The following is a 27,911-nucleotide window of genomic DNA, read 5'->3' as shown; positions in this document are numbered from 1 at the left end:
TAGAAAAATGCTGGCTATTGACAGTATTACAAATTACCTTTTAAAATACTGAAGACAAAATGCAGTATTAGTTCTTCCTAAGTGCACTATAGAATTTACTGAAATAGTTCAGGTCTAAATGTAACTGACCGAGTAACAATTAAAATACTTGAAAGTACAGAATGCTTAGAGGAACATCTTGGAAACCCAAAAGTCACCTGGGAAAGAATTCAATAAATTATTTGTTGATTACCTTGAGTGAAATTAAGAGAACTTAAATCTATGTGTTTATGTCCAAAGAGATACATGGAAAACCAATCTTTTCACATACTACAGTCTGATTACATATTTATGATTACAATTAAATTATTCTCTGGTTGTCTTTAATCCTTTTTTTTTTTAAAAAAAAAAAAGGCAGTGTTGACTACCACTAGAAAATTGCAAATAAAATGTTTAATTTCAGAAACTGAGTTCACCATTTATAAATACACTAAAACATAGTAAATGCAAAATTAGATTAGGCATAGGTACAGTATTTTAACAAAGCTACAACTTTTCTAAAAGGTCATAGACAAATGATGACTTGTTTCCCAAAAAGTATTTAATGAAAACTGAAATGAGGAGATTAATCTTTCTAAAGTTAAAAAAACATTGGAGAACATTCCTTTCAAATTAAAATGCTGGCTATTCTTTTTCCCACCTTATTTGAAGTTTTGAGGGCTCTATGTCCCATTTGCCTGATGGACTGTGACAGTTAAGAACCAACCCTACTACATAAAATTCTAAGCAGTGCACCGTATCCATAAGGCTATTACTGAAAATCAGAAGATCGGTTATTTCTGTATTAGGAGCTTTAAGATGGGCTGTTCTACACGACTGAAATTACTTTAGGAATAAGGGCTCAATTTTTACAATCAGGAACCTTATAGTTTCGATGCACTACAGATTAGAAGAGGTTTTAGAATGACATTACAGTCTTCATCAAAAATTCCTTGCTTTTTTTTTTTGTACATGGCATTAAATAACAAGCATTGATTCATAAACTTCGATAAACCTTCCAAAGAGCTTTTATAAATAATGAGAATTTTTTTTTTTAGTTCATTTAAAATGTAAAACCTGAACAGGAGAAGCCAGGAAGGGAAGCTTTACTACAGACTGCTGGATAACCGATGTTCCATATCATCTCAAATTTAAGATTTGTTTTCAGATACTAAGTAAATAGTCTCCTGTAAAAACACCTTCGTCCATAACGCTTCTTAATCTTATAAGTACTTTCGGGCTTGCAGTTAAGAACATCACATAATAAAAAGATGGCTCGAACCCCATCTTTCATCTACAGCTTTCTTTCGACAACTACAAAAGCTGTTTTGTTGCAATTAAAGCAATGTTCAACTAAAATACAGTACCTGGTTTATGGTTTTTACATAATAATTGAATAAAAAACTACAGAATAGAACTGTTTACATCTTTTTTTTTTTTTTGCCATTCTATTAAAACAAATGACTGAGCTTTTTTAAAGTTCATTTACAATTATGGATTAAAACCTACATAACTGTATAATTTGACAAGACAGGCTATCTCTAGTATGAACTTTTAAAAAACATATATACAATATCTGGCCTGAAGTACTATGAATAAGGCACATGTAGACATATTGAAAGCTGAAAAAAAAAAGGAACTAAAATTTGGAATTATAGTCACTGATTAGATGTCATACATGGCCCCTATTGGAGCAATCTAACAATCCAAGTTACAGATAGTTAATATCCAGTGAGCAACAATAGATTTAGTCTAGCAGTTTGTTCATTATTTTCAATACTGGAAGTATATTAAAGGAAGATTCACTTTCAAAAAGATAAGTTTTTCAAAGTGTTCAATCATTAACCTTGACTGACTAAAGTTGTTGCTTTCATTGGATGTATTGAACAATCTCTCTGAAGGAACAATGCTTGGTGGGCAACCCAAGAACCTGACAGCCAATTTTGACAGTACTGGCCAAGATGACTTCTTAAAGTTCCAGTAAGTTAGAGGATCACAGTTATGCTCAAGCACTTCTTCCTCCAAGTAAGAAAGCACCATTTCTTCTGGTAACTTCGCTCTCTCTTTCAGGTCTTTCGTTTTCTTCATGTCACCCATGAGTGACCAAAGATTATCTTCCCCATATGAATTTGTAGATGGTGAACCTATATCACATCCATTGGAAACAGGTTTATCATCTTCTGAGGTAGAACTCATTATTTCCAGCTCCCTGATTAAGTCTTGTTTATATTGTTCAGCCTCCTCTTCTGTAAATAAGGATGTTTTATAGCGGGGATCCAGAAGCGTCGCAAAAATGTACCTTGGATCATGAAGTGTGGAGGACAATCTACTCACCATAGCCTCTTTCAAAGACTTCAGCATGGTATCTATGCCCATTGTTTCCTCAAATAGCATTTCTATTTTCCTGTTAAGTATGTGAATCATTGGAATCACCTGGCTTAAAGTAGACATGTGTGTACTCATCTCCCTACTTGCAGCTTCGAAAGGCTTGAGAGCATGACACACTGACTGCATAACTTCCCACTGATCACAGCTTATTAGCTCCCGAAAGCTGCACTCTATTGACATTTCATCAATTGCTCTTTTCTGTTCAATAAGACGTTCAAGCATATGAAATGATGTATTCCACTTGGATGGAACATCTTGTATAAGCTGATGCTGAGGCAACTCGTACTCTTTTTGCAGCTCAGCTAACTTCTCTTTTGCTTTTGCTGACCGATGAACACGTTCACAGATCTTTCTTGCAATACTAAGCAAATTCTGAACCATTCTCTGGCTTTTAATAGCCTCATTTACTATGACATTAACAGTGTGACTAAAACATTGTACACTTGAATGATCACCTTCATTTAAAGTTTTTTCTATGCTCTGATTATCAGTAACAGTAATCCCAATCTGAAGACCAATGGAAGTAATCCATGTTTCCCACCAATACTCTAACTGCTTTTGAATACTGATTCCATTGTAGTCACAATCAATCTGTGATACATTTAATAGTGCTGAACAATGGTAATCCTCACACTGTGGTCGAAATGAAGACTCAAACGTTACCCAATGAGCTGTAAGGGTTAGATATTCTCGTGTTTGGTTGCTCATCCATATTCCGGACGTAAAATGGATCACTCCACTTTCAGCTTCTTTAAGATGTGAAATAATTATTTGTTTTACATTATCATACATATTGGGAATTGCTGTCCTAGAAAAGTAAGATGGAGAAGGTAAAGAATACTGAGGTTGCAAGTATTCAAGCAGCCTGTTAAAGCCAATATTGTCTACAAAAGAATATGGCTGAAGGTCAAGTGCAATCATTTCAGCTACAAGACTTGTGATTTTTTTGGCAATTGGGTGAGAGTCACAAAATTTGTCATTGGTTTCATCAAAAGTTGAAGATGCTAATAATTCTGTGCTCAGTGGCATGTGATTATCCGTAGATGAGGATAATACAGTCTCTGAGACATCAGTTTTTAATACATTGTTATGAAACCGCTGCAAATGTCTAAGAAGGCAACTTGTGCCTAGATTTGTTGGCTTTTTCCCCCTACTTATTGTACGTCCACAGTGCATACATATTACTTTTGTTGAATCTGCAGAACAAATTGAAAAATGATTCCACAGTTTTGAGGTCTTCTTGCTAGTAACAGGAAATATAATTTGATTATCATGTGTAACCATCGTGGGCAAGTCAGTCAACTTTGAGGATGAACATTCTGCAGAAGCCAGAGTGGCATAAGGAGAATTTGCCAAACTAACATCAAGACAGCTCTTTTGGTTTCCAATTATATCGGGATGGCGTCTATATAGATGTCTCATCAAGCAGCTTGTGCCCACATCTCCTTTTTTACCACGACTTATCATACAACTGCAGTATCTACATACTGCTTTTAGACTGTCTGCAGGTGACAGTGAAAAGTGATGCCAGACTTCTGATTTAAGTCTTTTCATTATCCTTTTATTTTGCTGAAATACAGCAGTAGGTTCAAATATTAGCGGACCTAATCCCTCACACTGTTTCTCAGGTGAGGAAACAAAGGAGACTTCACCTATATCATCAGAAGATGACAGCATTGAGTCTTCCACTAGAGCATCTCCAGAAGAGAGGTTAGTATGGATCTCCTCACAGATTCTGTCTGGAGAAGAACAAACAGAAGTTGGTTCTTTCATTAGTTTTCCAGGAGAGGATGACATAGAATTCAGATCACTATCCGAGGGTAGTAAAGAAGGCAACAGAGTTGGTGGTGCAGTGTAGAGAGGTGGTATGCTGGTACCACCTCCATTCTCTTGCAGGACAATGGAACGATGGGCTCTCCACATGTGTCTTATCAAACAACTTGTTCCCAGGTCTTTTCCATTTTTTCCTCTACTGAATTCATTCATGCAGTGGATGCAAACAGCTTTAGAATTATCTAGAGGTGATAAATAAAAGTGTTTCCAGACAGCAGATCTCCTCCTAGAACCCGATGTGCTCTTTGGAATTACAACAGTTTTTTCTGCTACGTTCTCCACAGTTTCATCATACTGGTTGTTGGGTAGCTGTGGAGATGACCCAACCATGACTTCTTCTTTGTTGCATTTTTCAGAAACTGAGAGATCTGCTATTTCTTCAGAAGAAACAATAGAAACAGATTCCTCAATTATTCGATCTGGAGATGGTATTTTAGAAGCCATTTTCTTGACCAGCTTTATAGGGGATAACATAGAGCTCAGATCTCCAACATCTGTGGACTGAGGAGGCAGTAACAATGTAGGTGAAGGAAAGGAGGATATACCTGGCATACTTCCATTTTCTTGGATTAGTACAGTAGGATGGGCTCTCCTCACATGCCTCATGAGACAACTTGTACTTAGGTCCTTTTCATTTTTACCCCGACTAAATTCTTTCATACAGTACATACATATTGCTTTAGTGCTATCTCTAGGAGATATAAAAAAATGGTTCCAAGCAGGTGACTTTTTTCTGGAGCTTATGTTTCTGCTAGAAAGAAGGCTTTGTGTCACAGCTTCCATTGCTACATCATACAGCGTACTACTATACTGAGAAAAAAGAGATCCATAATCATCTTCATTTTCTGTGGATAAATATTTGCTAGGGTTGTTACTAATGAAGTTCTTTTCTTTGTCTTCTTGTTCATCACTGCTGTCTGCATGTTTGAAATCATCTTGTTCTGTCTTTATATCCATTCGTTCTAGAGTACAGTTAATGGTGTCTTCCTCTTGCTCTACTTTTAAGTTATTGATTTTACCCAAGACAAAATTACCATCCATTTGGGGGCAACCTGAATTACTGTTTTCCATGCCTGACAAATTCTTCTTGCCAAGTCTTCATTTATTAATAAATATAGATAATTTAAAAAGATTATTTAAACTTTGATTAAAGTAATATATCTTGTATACTGAGTGCACAGACACAAATGTGTGTGTTAAAATAATCTCTGGTTTATGAATTCTGTATCCGTGTTGTACACAAGCAAATATGATTAGTCATAAGATTGCATTAAGAAATTATAGACTTAATTAATGGAATCTCATTTTTTTTTTTCCCAGGATCAGGACATTTCAGGTCATAGATGAATGTTCTCAAAGACAGCTACTGTTAAATGCTTCATGTTGTAGCCATAATCCTAAAGAATGAATGTTCTATTTTCTTGGTCAACGAAGCCATTCTGTTCATCTTGGTTGGACAACTCTGATTCCTTTGCACCATCTAGAAATAAAACAGTCAGAAGACAAAGTTGACTAACACATTCTAAATAACTATTGTAAACATCAGCTGAAAACATGCACTAGATGTTCTGTGTGTTTTTTTTCCCCACACTTTCTTTAAGGTAAAAAGAATTCAGCCAAGTTCTATTCACCTTCCCCTCCCCCCTAAAACAATTTATTCAATGAATCTATGGTGGGCAAATGCACATCTACACACACAGCACTGGGCCAACTTTGTCAAAATCTAGAGTCCAAGCATCACTTTTGTGTTTGCTTGTACATACATACACCTCACCCTACATCCTAATTCAACTGCTGTGTAATACATACGTACACACGCATATAATCCATACAGCCAACTATATCCGTAGATACATATAGAAAGACAAGCAGGCATTTAGTCATGTTAGCAACAAAATATGCACTTAAGAACAAATGTAAGTGTCCTCTGGTACATGTGAACCCTTCACTGTTAACAGCTGTGTCTAAGAAAATACAATCTTTTGCAATAAACCTTTGTAAGGGTGTCCAGCATTTAGTTATACTCATCTCCGGTCCTCTGACATGGTCCACATGGTTATATTCACGCCATAATGCTCCCAAACAACACCATAGCGTAGAAACGAGCTACTTTTTGACTTTCAGGATTAAAAACTGAAATGCTTAGTTTAGGATAACCAGGCTATGCAAATGCTATATATACACACTGAGGTCACCCAATAGCAACAACATCACTCAGAAGCAAAGATATATACAGGTACATATGTTGCTGTCCAGCGCAGCACTACCAGCTCAAGTTCCCTATGTATCTAATCAGAGCAATCCCATTTACACCAAGACAGCTAATTTCCCTCATGGGCAAGGATTCCCCCCACCAACAATTCCAGTACAAAGAGCTGGTCTTGAAGATGCATATTTTTATATATATATATATAAAAATCAATCACTAAGACTCAAAAAACAAACCCCCACCAGCCCCACACAAGCCCGAAGATGTCTGCTGTTGTCAGACCCTTCTTTTCTTGATATTTTTTTTTTTAACTACAGTTTTACCAGGATTCTAAATTTTGCCAAACCCTCACTTATTCTGTTGCATCATTAACATAGTTATTGATATCTTTATTAATGATGGCAAATGTTTTTTTCACCACACAGCCGATGCTACACTATCCAGTCCAATTTGTACAAAATGGATTTTATGGGACTTTCACCTTAGCTGAAGATCAAACACACATTTAAATTGGATATTTTAAAATTCTTGCACAATTTTCATGTGTTACTCAAACACAAGGAGGATTTCAACAGACAAAAGGTAAGATTAGTCACAGCTACAAGACACGATACGTAGATCGAGGTTGTACTCGCACAGAGTTTTTTCCTTTGTGTCAAGACCAATGTCATATCAGCTTTGTAATTCTCTACGGTCTGTTTGCATGAGAGGTCAAAAAGAACAGCTAGGAACTCTGGTTTTCCGTGGATTTCAGACTTCTGTAAAACCTATTGTAGTAATAACATTCTCTCTTTTCCTATGCAGCAGAAGGGGCTGGGAAAAGGAGGAACAATCAGCTTATTACAACTATCTTAAGAAAAGGGAGATGGAGCCATCAAAACTTTCGCAAAGAGAAAAGCAGCCACTCTGCCTTTTCTGTGAAAGTTTTAGTGTTTCTGCTCTGCCTTTCTCAGGGGGAGGAAAGAAAAAACACATGTATTCAGACACCAAAAGAGAACTCTAATTCTGGGAAAAGTAAAGGAAGAGACCTAAAGAAGAACCGTCTTACATTTCTAAGATCTATCTCACTATCACACTACCTGGTACTCTTCACAAGTTTGTAAAATTACATTTAAGAACAATCCCAGCAGCAGAGATTAAATTGACATCACTCAGTTTAATAATGACTGAAACTGAAGCTAGCAATCACACATGTTGATGATATGGAAGCAGGCGCATCTGGGATGAGGGAGACAGTGTATGATACTCAACATTTTGAATAGAAATCAAACAGGATTTTTATATTTTTCATCTGAATTTGGATCTATTTTTTGAATCTGGAACTTGTACTGCAAACATGCAAAATCATGAATATATACGAAATTGTTGTGACACAGGATCACAGAACAGAAAGGCTCACAAACCATTCACTCCGTGCAGAGCTTACAGAACATAAATTATGCATCAAGCACCAAGCTACAGCAAGCACATTACAAATCTTTAGCTAGATTCATAGAAAACAAGTATCCACCAGAAGCTGATGCTGATGAAGTAGAGCACAATTTCTTTGCCTCAGAACAGGTACTGGTATCTCTAGCTTGTATTTTTTTTTCCTCATACAAAAGAAATTACAACAAAAAACACAGTTCTAGGCTTTTAACAGATAAATCCATGTAGATACTTCACTTGTCCTGATAACCACTTACTGCTTAACACAGTTAAACATAAGGTAGCTGTAATGGGAAGATTTGGAAGACTGATAAAGGAGACCAACTGCAAGGTTCATAACAATAGCTTACTAGATTGACATACATTAACAATAAACATTGGCAATGGTTGGTTCTTAATCACTAGCAATCATTATCACTACATATTCAAACAGTTAGGTCCTAATCATCTTATCCTACATTAGCACTGAGTACACAATACCACTGAGATGATGCCAGGCAGTTAAACACTGATGGCTATGGTACCTGATGGTCTGATCATTTGCTGAAGCAGAGGTGGACAGGCAAGGCGGCTATTTAGACTCAAAGCAGGAATCATAATCACGGTGGTAGACATCTTTCTTCTCAAATGTTCCTTCCTGTTGCTTGTGGTTTCTAATGCTTGTCATCTCCTTTACCAAAAAAAGGGTGTGGTAAGCAATCCCATCTGCTCCTGGCATGACTTACTTCATTTTCTTTAGCACCAGAAACTGTTCTGGTTCCACCAGAAATCCTTACTGCTTATTCAGTACCCTTTGGTTTTATCTGAAGATTTTACTTCTTGAATTGTTGATTTACATGTTCTTCTGTCCCGTTTGTGCAATTAAACATGGCTCTCCGTTTGCAGCTATGTATTATTTCTATACTTATGCTTATCTGTGATGTAAAATGTTTTCATGATGTTAGGAGGGCTGGGCTATCAGCACTGTCACAAAGTACTTGTGTATTGTGGCTGGTTACACTACTGTAGTGTAGTTATATCTATGTTTAAGGCAAGAAGTAATTAGTTATATCCAGTCTAATTCATGTATGTGTTAGAGGTCTCTGCATAGTTTTCTGGACACAATTGCTGCCTTCTAGGTCTGCAGAACAGCTAAGATTATTAGATGAGATCAATTAGGGCTGCTATATCCCTTCCCAGGAAATCCTCAAAGTTGGATGCCCCTCGGAAAAAATACATGCAAAGTCTTCTATCTTCTTTCAAACACCTAAGTCTGATCTCTGTTACTTTGTGTGTTACTACATCAGACTGTAAAATTAAGCCAAACTCCCTCCCCTCAAACACCCCTGAGGGTATTTCAAACCAAATTTTCTTTAGAATATAGTCCTCAAGACTTGCAGGTGTAGAAAGAATCTCTGCCTCCCATGCCTATTCCTTGCAAGGATCGATCTGTTTTAAAAACAAACACAACACTCCATCCTATTTTAAAATTTTATAGTACCCTAGAATAAAGTATGAATTTGCTTATTACCACCTTAAGTAGCTTAATTATCATTGGACACAAACTACTCAAAGTTAAGAACTGCTGTTAAACAAACAGGATATTCAAGGAGAAGGAAAATTTCTTCAAAGGTACAGAAGGCTACAGGCAATCAGCTCAAAATTAGAATGGATTTATGTCTTTGAAATCTCCTCAATTAGATACAGGCAAGCAATGAAAAAAAGAATTAAGAGCTCCCTTGCAACAAAAATCTTCAAAGAAAATAAATGGAAAGAAAATAAACTACAGAACAATTATCTACTTAAATTTGCTCTCAGACTATTAGTTCCTAAACGGCAGTAGACAGTCAGTGGCTTGCTGTGGTCAGAAGCCTGCAGAAACATTTTATAGGATTTTCCATTCAAAATTGGATTACTTAGAGTGTACAGTGGTTGACAAGAAATGTCACGAGAATGTCACTGATCCAAAGAGTGCCACATCAGACTGCCATGACCTGAAGAAATCACTACTGAAGGAAGGGGGGCAAAAAAAGAAAAACATTGGTGTCTTGGGATTGTGTTAATATGTCTACATGTTACTGTACAGAGAAGCATGAAAAGTGTACAAGAACACTGAACTATGAGCAGATTATTTGTAAAGCAGACCATGCCCTGCAAGTTTAAAACAATTTCAGACTGAGTAGTCAGGTGCTAAATCATGGACTTGATTACGTTACAGAATGCAACTAACTGAAAGTAGTTGTCTAGAGAAAATAGTTTAAAACTACAAACTTCAAATTATTACTTAAGTGTGTAATGTAAATATAGACACGCATGCACCTGTAAAATGCAAGGGTAGAGGTTTCAAGAAAGATGCAAAAAGTGGAGGCAAAGTGAAAGCAAAACTATTTACTAGTTTCAAAGATCAAAAGCAGCGATAGATTTTTGGGAGTCGGAAATAGATAAAAATGTATTAAAAACAATTTGAAGAAATGGATGGCATTTTTGGAATAAATGGTGCTGATCTTGTTTATTTTTAGAAATGTACAGGCATCATCATTAAGAGTGTCAAGTAAAAAGAAAATCCTTAAAAGCATACAAGCAGTGAGGAGGAGACACTTTAATAAATTATTATTAGCTTACACTTCAATGCCAGGTACTATGCTAATTAAAGAATATTTGATTAATAAAAACAACAACTAACCAAAAACCCGTAAAAATAAGCAAACAAATCTTTATAAATGTATAGCCTAGAGAAACCTTACTGGCCTTCCATATTACAAACCCCTTGGAAGTAGGAAAACAAGAACAGCAAGAGGTTTTTTTTCTACAGCAACTTACTCTGACAATCAGTCACAGCTCACCCATACATACAGTTTGCAAGATACTGAGTGATTAAGACGTGGTATTAGAAGAGACTGCAAAATTAACATGTTAGTTATACTCTGCCAGGAGGTGGGTCCTATGCTCAGGTCTCACTGAAGTTCACAGGCACCTGCACAGACATACAAGCATGAACTAGTGGATGCAACTGAATAATTAGGATCAAAGTAGAGAAAGTTAGACTTAATGAAAGAAACAAGTTGTTCTGGACCTAATGATTTGTAGAGGATTGTTGGGAGAGAAGAAGAGAGGAAGTTGACTCCACGCCTCAGGACTGCCTCCACCAAGAAAGAAAGAAGGGTGATTGTTGTGGGCAACTCCCTCCTCAGGGGAACGGAGGGCCCTATTTGTCGGCCTGACCCCACACATAGGGAAGTCTGCTGCCTCCCTGGGGCCAGGGTCAGAGACGTTACCAGGAAGCTTCCAAACCTGGTTCGCCCCTCTGACTATTACCCGCTTTTGATAGTCCAGGCTGGCAGCGATGATGTTGAAAAGAGAAGCCTCAGGGCCATCAAACAGGACTATAGGGGGCTGGGACGATTGGTGGAGGGAGCGGGAGTGCAGGTGGTGTTCTCGTCCATCCCTACGGGGGAAGGGAGAGGCACGGAGAGGACATGGAAAGCTCATGTGGTTAATAGGTGGCTCAGAGGCTGGTGCCAGCATAGAAATTTTGGGTTTTTTCACCATGGGGAGCTTTACTCGGCACCCGGCCTGATGGCCCCAGATGGGTCTCTATCTCCAAGGGGAAAACGGATCCTAGGCCAGGAGCTGGCGGGGCTCATAGAGAGAGCTTTAAACTAGGTAAGAAGGGGGACGGGGCTCAAACAAGGCTTGTCGGAGCTGTGCCGGGGGAAACAATGGCTAGGCCGGGGAAGAAGGCGATGGCCCAGCTGAAGTGCATCTACACTAATGCACGCAGCATGGGTAACAAACAGGAGGAGCTGGAAGCCATTGTGCAGCAGGCAGGCTACGACTTGGTTGCCATCACGGAGACGTGGTGGGACCGCTCCCACGACTGGAGTGCTGCAATGCCTGGCTATCGGCTCTTCAGGAGGGACAGGCAGCACAGAGGGTGGTGGCGTGGCTCTCTACATTAGAGAATCTTTTGATGTTGTGGAACTCCAGGCTGGGAATGATAAGGTTGAATCCCTGTGGGTTAGGATCCGCGGGAAGGCCGGCAAGGCTAGCATCCTGGTGGGGGTCTGTTATAGACCGCCGAACCAGGATGAGGAGACGGATGAGGAGTTTTATAGGCAACTGACAGAAGTTGCAAAATCGTCGGCGCTTGTCCTCGTGGGGGACTTCAACTTCCCGGACATATCCTGGAAACACAACACGGCACAGAGAAAGCAGTCTAGGAGGTTTCTGGAGAGCGTGGGAGATAGCTTCCTGACGCAGCTGGTCAGTGAACCTACCAGGGGTGGTGCCCCGCTAGACCTTCTCTTCACAAACAGAGAAGGACTGGTGGGAGATGTGGTGGTCGGAAGCTGTCTGGGGCAGAGTGACCACGAAATGGTAGAGTTCTCTATTCTTGGCGAGGCCAGGAAGGGGACCAGTAAAACTGCTGTCTTGGACTTCCGGAGGGCTGACTTTGAGCTGCTCAGGACGCTGGTTGGCCGAGTCCCTTGGGAGGCGGTTCTGAAGGGCAGAGGAGTCCAGGAAGGCTGGGCGCTCCTCAAGAAGGAAATCGTGATGGCACAGGAGCGGTCCGTCCCCACGTGCCCAAAGATGAGCCGGCGTGGAAGAAGACCGGCCTGGCTCAACAGAGAGTTGCGGCTGGAGCTTAGCAGAAAAAAGAGGGTTTATAATCTTTGGAAAAAAGGGCGGGCCACTGAGGAGGACTACAAGGATGTAGCGAGGCTGTGCAGGGAGAAAATTAGAAAGGCCAAAGCTCATCTGGAGCTCAACCTGGCTACTGCCGTTAAAGACAACAAAAAATCCTTTTACAAATACATCAACGCGAAACGGAGGACTAGGGAGAATCTCCATCCTTTACTGGATGCGAGGGGAAACCTAGTTACTAAGGATGAGGAAAAGGCTGAGGTGCTTAATGCCGCCTTTGCCTCAGTCTTTAGCGGCAATACCGGTTGTTCTCCGGACACCCAGTGCCCTGAGCTGGTGGAAGGGGATGGGGAGCTGGATGTGGCCTTCGCTATCCATGAGGAAATGGTTGGCGACCTGCTACGGAGCTTGGATGTGCGCAAGTCGATGGGGCCGGATGGGATCCACCCGAGGGTACTGAGAGAACTGGCGGAGGAGCTGGCCGAGCCGCTTTCCATCATTTATCGGCAGTCCTGGCTATCGGGGGAGGTCCCGGTTGACTGGCGGCTAGCCAATGTGACGCCCATCTATAAGAAGGGCCGGAGGGCAGACCCAGGGAACTATAGGCCTGTCAGTTTGACCTCAGTGCCGGGGAAGCTCATGGAGCAGATTATCTTGAGGGTCATCACGCGGCACTTGCAGGGCAAGCAGGCGATCAGGCCCAGTCAGCATGGGTTTATGAAAGGCAGGTCCTGCTTGACGAACCTGATCTCCTTCTATGACCAAGTGACGCGCTTGGTGGATGAGGGAAAGGCTGTGGACGTGGTCTACCTTGACCTCAGTAAGGCTTTTGACACCGTTCCCCACAACATTCTCATCAAGAAACTGGCTGCTCGGGGCTTGGACTGGCGTACGCTTCGCTGGGTTAGAAACTGGCTGGATGGCCGGGCCCAGAGAGTTGTGGTGAATGGAGTCAAATCTGGCTGGAGGCCGGTCACTAGTGGAGTCCCCCAGGGCTCGGTACTGGGGCCGGTCCTCTTTAATATCTTTATTGATGATCTGGATGAGGGCGTCCAGTGCACCCTCAGTAAGTTTGCAGATGACACCAAGCTAAGTGCGTGTGTCGATCTGCTCGAGGGCAGGAAGGCTCTGCAGGAGGATCTGCATAGGCTGGAGCGATGGGCTGAGGTCAACTGCATGAAGTTCAACAAGGCCAAGTGCCGGGTCCTGCACCTGGGCTGCAACAACCCCAAGCAGAGCTACAGGCTGGGAGATGAGTGGCTGGAAAGCTGCCTGGCCGAGAAGGACCTGGGAGTATTGGTGGATAGTCGGCTGAATATGAGCCAGCAGTGTGCCCAGGTGGCCAAGAAGGCCAACGGCATCCTGGCCTGTATAAGAAGCAGTGTGGCCAGCAGGTCGAGGGAAGTGATTGTGCCCCTGTACTCGGCTCTGGTGAGGCCGCACCTCGAGTACTGTGTTCAGTTTTGGGCCCCTCGCTACAGGAAGGACATGGACGTGCTCGAGCGAGTCCAGAGAAGGGCGACCAAGCTGGTGAGGGGTCTGGAGAACAAGTCTTACGAGGAGCGGCTGAGGGAGCTGGGCTTGTTCAGCCTGGAGAAGAGGAGGCTCAGGGGCGACCTCATCGCTCTCTACAGTTACCTGAAAGGAGGCTGTAGAGAGGTGGGGGTTGGTCTATTCTCCCACATGCCTGGTGACAGGACGAGGGGGAATGGGCTAAAGTTGCGACAGGGGAGTTTTAGGTTGGATGTTAGGAAGTACTTCTTTACCGAAAGGGTTATTAAGCATTGGAACGGGCTGCCCAGGGAGGTGGTGGAGTCACCATCCCTGGAGGTCTTTAAAAGACGTTTAGATGTAGAGCTTGGGGATATGGTTTAGTGGAGTACTTAGTGTTAGGTCGGAGGTTGGACTCGATGATCTTGAGGTCTCTTCCAACCTAGAAAAATCTGTGAATCTGTGAATCTGTAAAGCTAGCTTTACTATTCCATTACCTTTCCAGACACCTGAAAGCTGGAGACTGCAGCTACTTCCTTTAATCCAGAATGTCTATGAGCTGCACTCCAAGTTACATTAACCCATAACTTCTGTGGTTTTATGAAGGTATTCTCTCCAGCTTGCAAAATACCCTCTCATGTCTGCAACCCCAAATGCTCCATCTGGACGCAAAAGAGTAAAGTGTGGAAATAGCACCATCGATGCTGCATATTGTTCCTTGTTGACAGGAATACTCTTCACCCTAACCTAATATTGAAACAGAATATAACAATTAGGACAAATAATATTATAAATTTTTATTAACTTCGTATCAAAGATTTGAAGTTTACTTCAAATTTGTGTACTTCACAGAAACTATGTAAAAAATAATCCAGTGTATGTTAATGTAATGGGAAACAATCACCAAATTCGTATCCAAATCAATTAAAAAAAAGTATAAACAGAAAAAAAATGATGGAAGCTATTACTCTTAAAAGCACTCTCTTTCTGGAGGAAAAGACAACCACCCTGTGGTCAAAACTGAAAGTATTTTTATTGGAAGTTTTAACAACGTATACTTTTTTTCTCTACTTTTATCTTTAAGATTGATATATGGAAGTAAGTAGTGAAAATATAACCTTTTTGAATATTCATAGAATCGTTTCATCTGGAAAAGACCTCTAAGCTTATCTAGTCTGACCTTTAACCTAGCACTGAGAAGTCCACCATTAAGCTGTGTCGCTAAGCTCTATGTCTACACATTTTTTGAGTACCTCCAGGGATGGTGACTCAGCTACTCTCCTTGGGCAGCTTGTCCAATGCCTCACAACCCTTTCAGTGAAGAAATTTCTCCTGATTTCCAACCTGAATCTCCCCTGGCACAACTTGAGCCCATTCCCTCTAGTCCTATCACTAGTTACCTGTGAGAAGAGGCCGACCCCCAGGTCCCCACACCTTCCTTTCAGGTAGCTGCAGAGAGCAATAAGGTCTCCCCTGAGCCTCCTCTTCTCCAGACACAACAACCCCAGTTCCTTCAGCCGCTCCTCACAGGACTTGTGTTACAGGCCCTTCACCAGCTTCGTAGCCCTTCTCTGGACATGCTCCAGGGCCTTGATGTCCTCCTTGTAGTGAGGGGCCCAAAACTTAACACAGTACTTGAGGTGCAGCCTCACCAGAGCAGAATACAAGGGGATGATCACCTCCCTGGTCCTGCTGGCTACACTATTCCTGATACAAGCCAGGATGCTGTTTGGCCTTCTTGGCCACCTGGGCACACTGCCGGCTCATGTTCAGCCAGCTACTGACCAATATCCCCAGGTCCCTTTCCACTGGGCAGCCTTCCAGCCCTGCTGAGAAATAGTAGTATCTAGGTTTAGCTCTTGTTCAGCCACAAGCTACTTGGTCTTGCAAAAGTCTAAATTCTTCCCTACATATCCCTACTCTACTTAGGATGCCTGTAATACTTTATTCCATCTTTCTTTTCTCTTCTGTCTATTCCACCATGAATTTCAAATTTTACAAAGTCACCTTATCACATGGCTCATCCATCAAGGTCTCATTCTCACTAAGGGTCTCTAAGTACTCAAGTACTCCAGATACAATTCTTTAAAAAAAGACAAATAATAATAATAAAGTTTTTGTAGATATTTTTGAAATTCTATTTTGGATTGAGACAAACATTTTGGTATAGAAAAATCCTATTATGTCCTACGGGACATTCACAGACAGTTTTATATGCTTGTGTAAATAAGAAAAGACTGTTTCAGCTCTCAGACTGGGGATGGTGTTGGGGAAAAAAACATGCAGTTAACTCCCAATTACTTCCCAAGACTGAGGATTTTCTGGGTGGGCAGCCAAGCGGGATGCGACACATAGGAGCTGTACCAGACTTGAAGGCAGGAACCAGGCAGCTCCTGCTGGACAGAACAGGGCAGCATCCTGGCAAAGCAGTTGATGCCCTTAACTCCCACATGCCTGAAGAGAAGAGAAGCCAGGACAATTCAAAGAGAAAGTAACATATCCAGAGCAGTGCACAAGGAGGGAGATGAAAATATGCTCCAGAAAGTCATGGGACAAAGGTACATGCTCAGAGGCTCAGGATACAAGGCAGAAAGAATGAGAGCCCTCCAAGGAAGGTATGTGAGCTCCAGTGCTCCTGTGCTTCCTGTCCTGACACAAAACAGAGACCTCTGATTTCTCAGTGCATAAAGATCACTCATGCCTCTTCACATGGATAAAATCCTCAGTGCTTGGTGTAAGCTGAGGCCTAAATCAGTCATTCAACCCTGTCAGAGAAAAAACATGTTGTGGAGAGTCTTAACTATCATCATGAGAGCTGGGTACGCAACCCTAATTAGAAAGGCAAGAATTTACCTAAAGCACAGAGACTGAAAAGTTACAGAGACTATCAGCTACGTGTAAATACTCCCCCTTTACTTGCCTCCCACCCCACAAAACATTAAGCAATTTTACATTTAGCCTAATGATAGACCAGCTGGCATCAAGTCACATTTCTTGGTGTAGAAGTTTCTGGACTCCCTTCTCTCTCCCCTCTATTTTTCCTGCCACTACTAAATGCAAAGTAATGCACAAAGATAATAATCAGCAGCACAGCTCAGAATTGACACTTTTTGTCTCAGGCTCTTGCTAAAGGGACAGTGTCAAGTTAAAATCTAACCAGCACACGGAAGGCAGGTAACATTTCATGGAATGTCCATGGAACTCTGTTTACCCATCATTTTACAGATATTCCCTGAAACCTCGGGAAAGATTCAAGAAGTGGAACTCTGTTTCTGCCACAGCTCCCCCTGCCCCAGTTTTGTACATGTATCTCCATCGCAAACCCTAAATGATCTGCATCTCAGCGTAAGGAGAAAGATGTGAGCACCAGCTCCCCCTTCAAAGAACTATACCTGCTCTACACTGATGCATAAAAGATGTGAAAATAATTCATTAAAACAGCAAAGCTAAAGAACAAACAGTATGAGTATGGTAACAGACCAATGTTACAACCATTTTTTAAAATACTTCAAAATATACGTAAAGCAGAAATGAAGTAAGGTTTCATTCTCAAAAATAAAATTAAAAAAGAAGTTCTTAATCTTCTTGGACCAGCATATCCTCAATCACACTACCTTTACAAAAGATAGGGATATTGTTTTTCTAATACTATACATTTGCTATTCATTATTTTTGAAGTCTGATATAAACGTGGGTGTTTGTGTTAGTGTGCACATTACTCACTTCCAGCTGATGTTAGTTCTTGCATCCCTGTTAAGCGCCCAGCCAGATTTGCTAAACATGCTCAGTACCCAAATATTTCATCTGACCTTAATGGCACATGCTGACTGCTCAGCATGTTTCAGGATAAAACAAGCATCAGATATAGGCCAAAAATCAAACTGACTTATGGAAAACATCAGCCTTCGTCACGTATTTGTCAATTTATTAAATATTCATCTACTTGAATACTCAGCCTCCATTACCTAGCTTTAAGCAACACCATGTTTTAAACACTATAAAGCCCATAGCACAGAAATCCATATTCCACAATTTCAAAAGGCATTTACTTCAAAAACAAAATAAAAACACACAGCTAAGACTAACAATAACAAAAACAAATTTCATCTCTGCCTAAACAATCCCATTCCAAATTTAAATATAAAAAATAAATATCATCACCATGTTGTATGTACCACCATACATAATATTGCACATCACCACACACAGTAACACTACTTATACCTACAACCACCTGATATGCCTATAATTGTCACTATTTTTTTTTTCCTTAGTGCACTAAAAATACCAATGGATCTCAAATGGGGCTATCTTCCTTCACATGTCCTCTGCTAACTTTCCATAGCTGCACACTATAAGAAAAAAGTAGGTGGTACATATGCTAATCATTTCTGTCACAGCTTTTACTATGAGATTGCTCATTAAAAAAAAAGACAGATTTGTCATGGTAAGTAAATTATGTCAATATTTGTCTATGATCCAAACTGTCTCTTGAGTTGAAGAACCTTCTTTCTCATTATCTGGTGTGATGCTACTGAAACAATGCTTTCAGGATCCATTCTATGCTACTGTTCACACCTACCAAATGGCAGATCTGCCTGTCACTTGTTAAAATGCTGATGCTTTAAGTACTGATTTCAATAATTTTTTAACAGAATTTTCATAAGTCTTACGCATCAGTTCAATGTTGCTTCAAGAGAAAAAAACAGATTTTGCTTCTCTTTTGATATTATCATTTGTATTTTTAGACAAATAAGTATTACATGCTAATAAAATGGGGTAATTCTTAAACAATGCTAGGAGAAAGTTTCATTAAGAAAAAAAGTTTTTTTTTTTTTTTTTAAACAGCTGAAGTATGAGCTGTTTAGCCTGTAGTATTTTTTAGTGTAGGACATCAAAGATGCTTTCAGTATCTCATGTTGTACAATTTTGGGCTGAGGGGAGGGAAGACGAATGAAGGTTCCAACAACAAAATACGGGGGTAAAACGCAGAAGATAAAATAAGAACAGAAGTAGGGAACATGCATCAGTATTATCGTGGAACAGGAAACAAAGCACAACCAAAAACATAGGAAAAAGAGATAAGTTCTGAAAGAATTAAAGACAAAAGACAAAACATTTATTCCGTGTTGCTAGAGAAGAGCAATCTGCTTTCAAAAAAGTGTCAGAAAATTCAAAGCAAAGCTCCTCCGACACTTCTTTCCCCCCAGGTGATCAATTTCTCTGTCTAGCCCATAGGACTCTACTCTTCTTCCTTCTGTGCAGTATACGGCTGAGAAAAAAAGTGAGATAGGATTAGGACAGTATTTTTTCTTTTTTTTTTTTTTTCTTCCTCCTGATGAATTTATCTTCTTATTTTGCAAGGTACATATGCTTTTGTTATATATTTTAAGATGTCTATCTTGAAGCCCAGCAAGAGAGAAACCTTAAGAACTTTAAGGACTATTCCAAAGAGTTAAAAATGAGACATCTGAAAGGGAGAAAACTGACAGTTACAAAGCTGAACAAGTAGAATAGCAGAGAATGAGAGAGAAGTTTGGAGATGTATGCCATGCCTAGAGTAGGGTAAGACTTCATGGAACTCTTGCTGAAAACATCTATCTAAGTATTAAGAGAAATAAAGCCTCACAAAATATAAATACAATCTTTAACAGAACATATAACTACCCATTAATGCAACTTTCTGTACATATTAATGCCAGTTAGCTACACGTCCTCAGATAGTTTCACTTGTGCTATGGAGAGGTTTTCCATTATTTACTTACATCCTATTTGTATACATGTAATAAGACACAGTACTATGTTTTTAACATACAGGTGTATCCTAGAACTGTTAGCTTCTGTGTATCAAGGCAGGTTAGTAAGAGGACACAATTCACAGTCCCTGAAAAGACAGAAAATATTTTCAAACAGTAGTTTACATACTTCATAAGGATTTTTACAGCCATGTTTAATCATTCTTTTGTCACAAAATTTTATTTCAAATCAAGTTACCCTAAATTGCAAATGCTTCTCTGAAGAAACATTTCTTCTCTGTAAAAACCTTCTTCTTCCTCAAATGACGATTTGAAGAAATACATCTAGTTTTTACTTGATGCAAAGAAAAACCCATCTACTTTACTAAGTATAACAGAAAATAACAATCACAATACCATCCAAGATAATTTTACAAGATGAGTTTAGAAGCTCACTGTTTTGCCAGTGAGCACAAGAACAGGAATAAGTCCCATAGCACATGCGGACATAGTTGACCATACCCATGATTGGGGTGAACTTTTTAAAGCTACTTTTAAGTATTTTTTGTCATTCAGTGTTTCTAAGGAAACTGTATGAACACCATTAGGAACTGACATATCCATCTGATATCCTGGTTTAAAAACCCAATAACTTCAACTCTGACCCTCTTAGAGCAGGCATTCCAATTCATAACATGGGGGAGAAGGAGAGAGAAGCGTGCAGAGGCCTCCCGTTCGCTTGCCAACCAGCCTGTGCCTAGCCTCCGCAACAAAGCGTCTTTTCCTCCTCAGCCTCTTTGCAGTTCTCTTTGCCTTCTTCCAGACAAGGTGATCCTTTGCTGCAAAGATGCAGCTGACACAAGCAAACCAGCCAGGAAAGCCGGCATTGTTTCCACTAGCACCACATTGAGCACTAGCAGGAAGTCCAAAAAGACACTCCTGTCCCTGGCAAACAAATAGCTTAGTCTTCTTCCCCCAAAAGAAATGGTTTATAGGAGAGCTATACTGCTGCCGTAGACTCAGATTTTAATTTGAGCAAACAGGATTTTGCTCAGGGAGCTAATGAGAAATACAATTATGAAAAGAATACAATTTTAATTAAAAATAAAGCTTTTTGTAGAACTTACCCTAACAAATGCAAAGCTTTAATTTCTGTAATGCAACCTGTAATTTAAATAAGTTTTACAGAATACAGATACGTGAGTGTTTTTTTCAGAGCACAATCTAAGACATTTTTAGTACAGGAGCAGGTAAAGAAAAACAGCCCCTGCTGTTTCCATTTGCTTAATTTCTACCATTACACAAAAGCCAAAATAATCATTTCAATAAACCCAATGTTTTGTAAGATATGCAAAAGGGAAATTAATAAAAACATTTAGAGAAAGGGGAAGGATGGGGAAGCTCCTTGTTCTTTATGAGCATCACTGTGTTTCCTGCCATAAACAGATTACAGTCTCCCCACAGCACACGAAATCACAGAGGACAACTCCACGTTACTAGGAAGGGAAGAGAAGAAAGCATCCTCAATTCCTCCGATTTCCCAGCACCAAATGCAAACATACTGCCAATAGCATGGTTTGCCCATTGCTCGGCTCTCTGAAAGTTGGCCTATGCTTCATTCAAGTGGCTACTGATGCAAGTCACAATAAACGAAAACCTTCCATGTAATGAGAATTACCCCATTGCCTTCTGTTTTCTCTTTCTGCCTGTGGATATCCTCCAACAGTGTTATCAGCATATCATGTTCCCACCTCTAATGCAGAAGAAAAAAGGAGAATAAGAGCAGTAAGAAGAAAATACAATATGATTGCCTTCACCTATTTCAGCATGTCTTTGCAGTCAATAATTAAATTTCTTAAATAAGAAAGGCTGCCAGAAGCTAGGAGCCAAACGTTTGGCGGGAGCTCTAAATAGGCAGCATATTCAGAACTGCCCTTTTCCTCTCCACCTTCTCATGACACATCAAGGGATCTATGACATCCCTTTAATCAGGAACTAGATCTTCTTCAATGATCTAAACTGCACATAAAAGCTACTGCACTGAATATGTGCTCAAAGGCTATAATTCTTATACTGCATGTTAAAGGATGCAGAAGACCTGTAATATTTCCAACCTACTGAAACAAAATTTTAACATCTGGACAGATTAATACTTCCATCTTTGTTCTCAGGAAACTCTTCAGCTCTGTGTAAGTACCCATCCTTCTAAGAGTGCCTAATGAATCACTAATGAAGAAAACATCATCAACAAAAAAAACACTTGCGAAGTGCTAGCTCTCCAGGCCATGCTACTCAGCTCCGGGAACTAGTATGCAATAACTAATTCGTTCACAATATGCTGTATGGGGCAATCTGCAGCGGTAAATCACATCAGATATCACATATTGATATGCTGAAATGCAAAGGAAAAGCAAAGTCAGCCTATGACTACCATGCCAGGAAGCAGAAATCTTTTTATGTGCAAGCTAATTTGGTAGAGCAGAAAAGCAATCCCCAGCAAATAGTAGTAAGAGACCGCTTAACACATTATATATTTGATATATTTTATGATCCCCAAAAAAATCATGTAAAAGTGACTGCCTTCTATTAACACTTCACAAAATAAAGAAAAACAAACAAAGACTTTGTTGCAAGAAACTCAGACTATGCTGTACGAATGCTCTTTTAGGCCGACTAAAACTACCTACACTCTATTCCACAGTGTTCACAATATGAACTTCAAAGAACTACACAAATATGACAATATGTAGGTAATAGAATGTATATGCTTTTCTATTGGAGCTCATATTGGCATTTAACTTCTTTAAGAGTAACTACTTACAGATTTTATTATCTACCAGAACAATGCAGCTTACTTCAACTGGATTATAGTTCAAAAAATAGTGCTTGAAGATGCTAAGACAAGATACCAATTTTCAGTTGACAAGTAGTACTAAAGGGGATATTCTCATTGGAGGCTTTTAACCTTGAGGGCCACATTAGAAAGACACTTTAGGTAGAACTATAAAAAGCTACAGTGCTTGACATCATATAATGAAACAGTGCAAAGCATAAAATGACCCTTCGATGAGCGTATCGGGATTCATCGTCAAATACGTGAGTGAACTTTTGGATATTCTGGCAAAAGCAACATAGCCCCTTTTATCAGATTGCTTTACAGTGGTCAAAAACTGACTCGAGAGGGTGCTGCAAATGGTGACTACACTTTCCTGTTATTTGGCTGTGCTATTGGCTTGGAAAGCACTAATAATTAATTTTTGCTTATACTTCAACAATGAAAGATCCACAAGCAGACTTAGTATGTAACAAAATTCCCCACATCTTCTGTATGTGTCACCTAGGAAAACTTTCCTTCAAGAAATGAATGTGAATCATACTTTTATTTTTCTTTTCCTATGGAAGCCAGAGTCTTGGATGACCCCACCAAGACTTTGTAGCTCAGTGTTCTACCTGTCTTAAACCTTTTGTCGACCTGTTGCTAACAGGCATGTTAGCCAATGATACAGACAGCTTAAAAGTTAAAAAAAAAAAAACAAACCCACAGTTCAAATCAAGGGAAGAGCATTATCTGAAACACTATACAACACTTATTGTTAGGCTACATATAAACATTAATATAAACGATTTTTTCATGCATGAAAATAATCTTACGCTTCCAAAAATCTTTACTCACAGCTCAAACTGAATATATAAAGAAAAAAACGTTTGTAACAAAAACCGTAAAGAAAATACCAAAGTTTATTCTATCTATGAAGATGCAAAAACATGAACAAAGCAAGTATAACTGGGGTACAGGATGGATGTAGGGCATACAAGTTACTTCCCCCTTTTTTAAGGGGTAGTCTAGAGGGTAAGGATGTATATATAATCAGCTGTTACCACAGAGTAAAAGGTGCACCATAAATCATAAGCTGGTTACTATTATTGTAACACTGTAAAGATAGCCAGGCTTCTAAACTTATTTTTTAAATCTCAGATACTCACACAAGCTGCCTGCTAAATTACTAAATTCCATACAAGCTAATTTCTATATATGATTATTCATACGCTTCATCCATGGGCTTACTCTAAATTAATACTAATAACAACGATCACGCAAGACCCTAAACAAACAAACTGTCAATTAGTTCACTGAGGAAAAAAAAAAACAACTTACACATCTGTTCCACTGCATGCAGGAGGATTCATTTCAAGTTAAATACTTGTTACTCAAACTTAAAGATGATGATTGTATCTAAGGGAAAGAAGAAGGTAATTCTTTCTAATAGAATTTTTTAGTCACGTTAACTGTCACAGTGGCAAGTCACAGGATGTTTCAAGTTTAGGTCATAGCTCCAGGAGCTGCACTTATACGAATAGCTCTCCCCTTTTTTCAAGATCCCTAGTCTTCATAATTGTCAAGAAAAGTTAAACATTTTCAACTCTAGAGCACCAAAGCAAAAAATAATAATGACATTAAAAGTCATTTATTGTACACGTCTTGGTGTTGAACCATAGATTTTTTTATTTTTATTTTTTGGCTTAGAGGTGACTGTATGGCATTTCACTCTCTGGAATGAAAGAAAACAAGACAATATACTCACTTCACACTGAAGTGGTCAGAGCTACACTACATTTCAAGGTAGCTTGTAGGCACCTGTTAATGCACTACGGGATTCATCTGGCAGCTCATTATGCCTTCCTTTTGTGAGCTAAATACGCTGCTTACACACTGCACCCAGCATGTGTATTAACCAACATGCAATAACATGGGGTGAGCACAAGATTATCATTCCCCGTGTATAAGAAAGGAATGACTAAAAGTGGAGCACATTAAGTCAGATATTTTGGCTTAGAACCAAAACCCGCCAAAACAGTCCAACACAGGACACATTTTTGAAGTTTTGCTTCTTTAGCCCCACTGACTACACAGACCTGAGCATCTTTGTGCCAGAGTACCCCCCTGGCTGTTTCACTGCCCCAGTGCATTAAAAAACACCAGGACATCTTTTTGCTATATTTGAAAATCCAGTACGGCAACTTCTGCTCAAAATCTGAACACAAAAAAAAAAAAAAAAGCTGGATTCTGCAGTTTAATGGCCACGAAGATGCTTTGTCCTTTTCTTCTAAGGATGATATGGACCAAGCATCAACAGGGTTTAAGCTGGCAAAGCACTTTTCCCAACAGTCAATGCTTCCTGCACATGTTCAGATCGTTAGGCAGAAACACATGCCTACAGATTTATATTTCTTGGTAAGCAGAACACCTCTCAGAGGAAGGAAAGTCCTGATTGCTTGCTTACTGTGCATTAGCAGATGAATTACACGTAACCTCTTTTACTGACATTTTCCATTTAAAAATACCTCCATACTCCCTATTAAGCAAGTGAAAACATCTCCAGAGCTCTGTGGCCAGCTAATTTGACTGTTAAGAAGAGACACTTCGGCTGTCCCTTCTACAGCAAACATTTAAATACTGTACACGAGGTGGAAAGTGTCAGCCAAGGTGACCAGGACCCACCCCATTCCCAAGGCTCATCAGACAGGGTTAGGGAACTCTCCAGAGATGTGGATTCAGCTCCTCAGGGCAAAGAAGGGAAGCTAACCTGGCTCTCCCACATTCCTCGCAAGTGCCACTGCCATCATGCTACAGGCAAGAAAGGGTACAAATAACGTGTCTTTATCCTTCCTCATATCTTTAAAAAAAACAAAAAACAAACACCCCCTTCCCCTCTCATTCTTTCATTTGTTAAAGATGCCTGTAATACAGTTTCAAGCTGGGTCAAACATTTCATTAAATTCAAATTAATATTTGGGTTCTCTTCATTGTTTCTTCTAGCAAAAAGAATAACAAAGAAAAAGTCATTGTAGCTGGATCTGATCATCTTTTCTGTGCACAGAACACAAATTTAGAAAACCGCACACAGAACCACAGCAACAGGTAGACAGCATAATTATTGAAATGTTAATGAAATGAAGACAGTTGAGGCAAAACCAGCACAAATTCTTTGATCACTGTCATACAAGACAATTACTAGTATATTATTAACTTCAAATACCTTTTTCCATACATTTTGTATAGAATTGCAAAGAAGTATTTCTAGAATATATCACATGGGCCAAAACATGCCTGTTTTCAGCCATAAACTTCAGGCTATTGACTACTGAAATCCAGAACTGGCTTTTGTATTAGATGTACAGAAAATCAGAGCACTTGCAGCTTCAATGACTCCACCACACCGAAGGAAAAATACACCTGTATGGCAGGTATGTTATATATATAGTGACTGCAAACTACCAGGCATGACTTGAAAAAATGAAATATTCAACGAGCTTTCAGAAAGCCATAAAAATGAAGTAGCAAACCCCTAAACCTTCAACGAATGGTTGTTTGTTGCTTTGTCATTACAAAGCAAAGTGGGAGGGGAAAGAGGACAGAGACAGTAGGCAAGTGTGCAGTAGTGGCTAAAGAGCACACAGCTTCCAAGTTTAAATAAAGATAATGGTAATACTTCTTATGTCAACATCCACTGAAAATTAGTATTACACAGGTTACAGGAAAGACTGATGCTGCACTCTCTAACACGTTGTTCAATATCAAAAATTCACAATTTGTTCTGAATGATTACATTTGAACAGAAATGAGGACCTTAAAAAACAGGGTCCTTTCCTGCTTTTATTTTAACAGACCATCACATTATGCTCTGCCTCATCACAAAAGAAACAAAACTCTGTTACCGTGTTTAAACTATTTATCACTACATAATTTAGGATAGCAGTTTCTACACTTTGGGAAAAAAATTATAAAAGTTTTAATTGTTCTTAATCCTTCTTCTGTGTGCTTAAGATTCCATATTTCACTTAAAAGGTACCTTTAGGCCACAGAAACTACAGCACTTTTTCAGCAACTGGATGAAATTAAACAATCTCACAGTTGAGAAATGCTGACAGAAATTGATGATGCCAGTAGCAAACACAAAATAAGCAGCCGAAGCTGTACAGAAAACAATGTCCTTTTGCCACATGCAAGAGGACACCTTTCTGTGAAGCCTATTTGGAAAGCGTGCACCAGAACAGCAAACATCATGCAAATCACATTTGTTTCTGATGATACTAATAAAAATACTTAAACTCTCCTCATTTAAGAGAAAGTCAAATAATGATGAATTAAACACTATGGCCTACGCTGCGAAATCCACAACTGAACTGTCTATAATAGTGCTTCCTACCTAAAAGTAAGTTAATATACATGTATAATCGTATTTATTTGCATAAAGCAGATTTTAATTGTACATTACAATGGCAAGCCCATAACACGATATGCTCCTTTCGAAGATGAGAACTCCTGCAAATGAAAGGCAAGCCTCAAAAGACAGGATTTACAAAATGTTCCCTTATAGAGACTCTATGGTGAACAGTGGTAAAATGTAGCTAAGTGTTCAGAGATATGGCCCAAAACATTTGCATTCCTTAATTTAAAATTTCTCAGAGCCACAAACAAATCTCAACGCAGTTACTACAGTTAGGGTTGTAGAAAATTTGAATCAAACAACTTCCAAGAAAAAGGGAAGGGGTAAAAAGATACAGCAGGCTCAAAGGCCACATAAAATAGCAACTATTCCTTACGGCCCAAGAGTTTGCCAGGACTTCCTCCGGCAATATCTAGTTCTTAAGAATTGATGGATAGAATGATATAATTCGTTCTGCATTACGTATAAGACGTTAAGACATAGATAATATTAAATAAACATCTGTGGAATTCAGCTGCCCTCTTACATTCCCAAATTATAAGTTTTAGTGATGTACTGTGCATGCTAAAGTAGCTCCCCCCCTTCCCTAACCAGCCATGACCCCACGATACCGGCTGTTCTGCAAACACAATTCTCGCTCAGGATATTTGCAGTCTATGTTTAAGGTGTGCCAGAACAACCAAACAGAAACAGAGGCCATAGCACGCCAGGTACCAGTAGCACAGCGCTACTCTTAAGCTGATCACCTTCTAGCCTTCCACCACTGCAGGCTTGGACTTTCACCTTACCATTGGGGATGCTGCATCCACAAGAATTTTGCTTGACACAGAGTACCAGTAAATGATGACAGGTGTTAGAAAGTACAAATGTTTAGGAAACACTTTCCTCTGAGATGCTTAGTTGAGTTATTTCATTTCACATATTCTCAATCAATTCTTAATCCAGAGAACTTCTACA

General features: G+C 39.6%; 1 protein-coding gene across 6 annotated transcripts in view; it reads right to left on the bottom strand.

Annotated features, from left to right (window-relative positions):
- Nucleotides 1–417: 417 nt before the first annotated feature.
- The window catches only part of ZBED4 (zinc finger BED-type containing 4), a 29,416-nt gene continuing 1,922 nt past the window's right edge, over nt 418–27,911 (bottom strand). For 2 of the 6 annotated variants that reach the window (XM_083831454.1, XM_083831452.1), the window contains exon 2: nt 418–5,719. In XM_083831454.1, coding sequence (XP_083687580.1) covers nt 1,792–5,310 — 3,519 coding nt within the window. In that variant the 5' untranslated portion in view covers nt 5,311–5,719 and the 3' untranslated portion in view covers nt 418–1,791. Of the gene's footprint in view, nt 5,720–8,400; nt 10,960–14,487; nt 14,738–23,881; nt 23,960–27,911 lie in introns of those variants that run through there. The other 4 variants (XM_083831449.1, XM_083831453.1, XM_083831450.1 and 1 more) reach the window with 4 other exon arrangements.

This window comes from Anser anser (genome assembly GCF_964211835.1).
Source record: "Anser anser genome assembly, chromosome: 1".
NCBI lineage: Eukaryota > Metazoa > Chordata > Aves > Anseriformes > Anatidae > Anser > Anser anser.
Note: the sequence above shows the minus strand (reverse complement) of the source record. Positions and strands in the feature narration are given on the sequence as shown.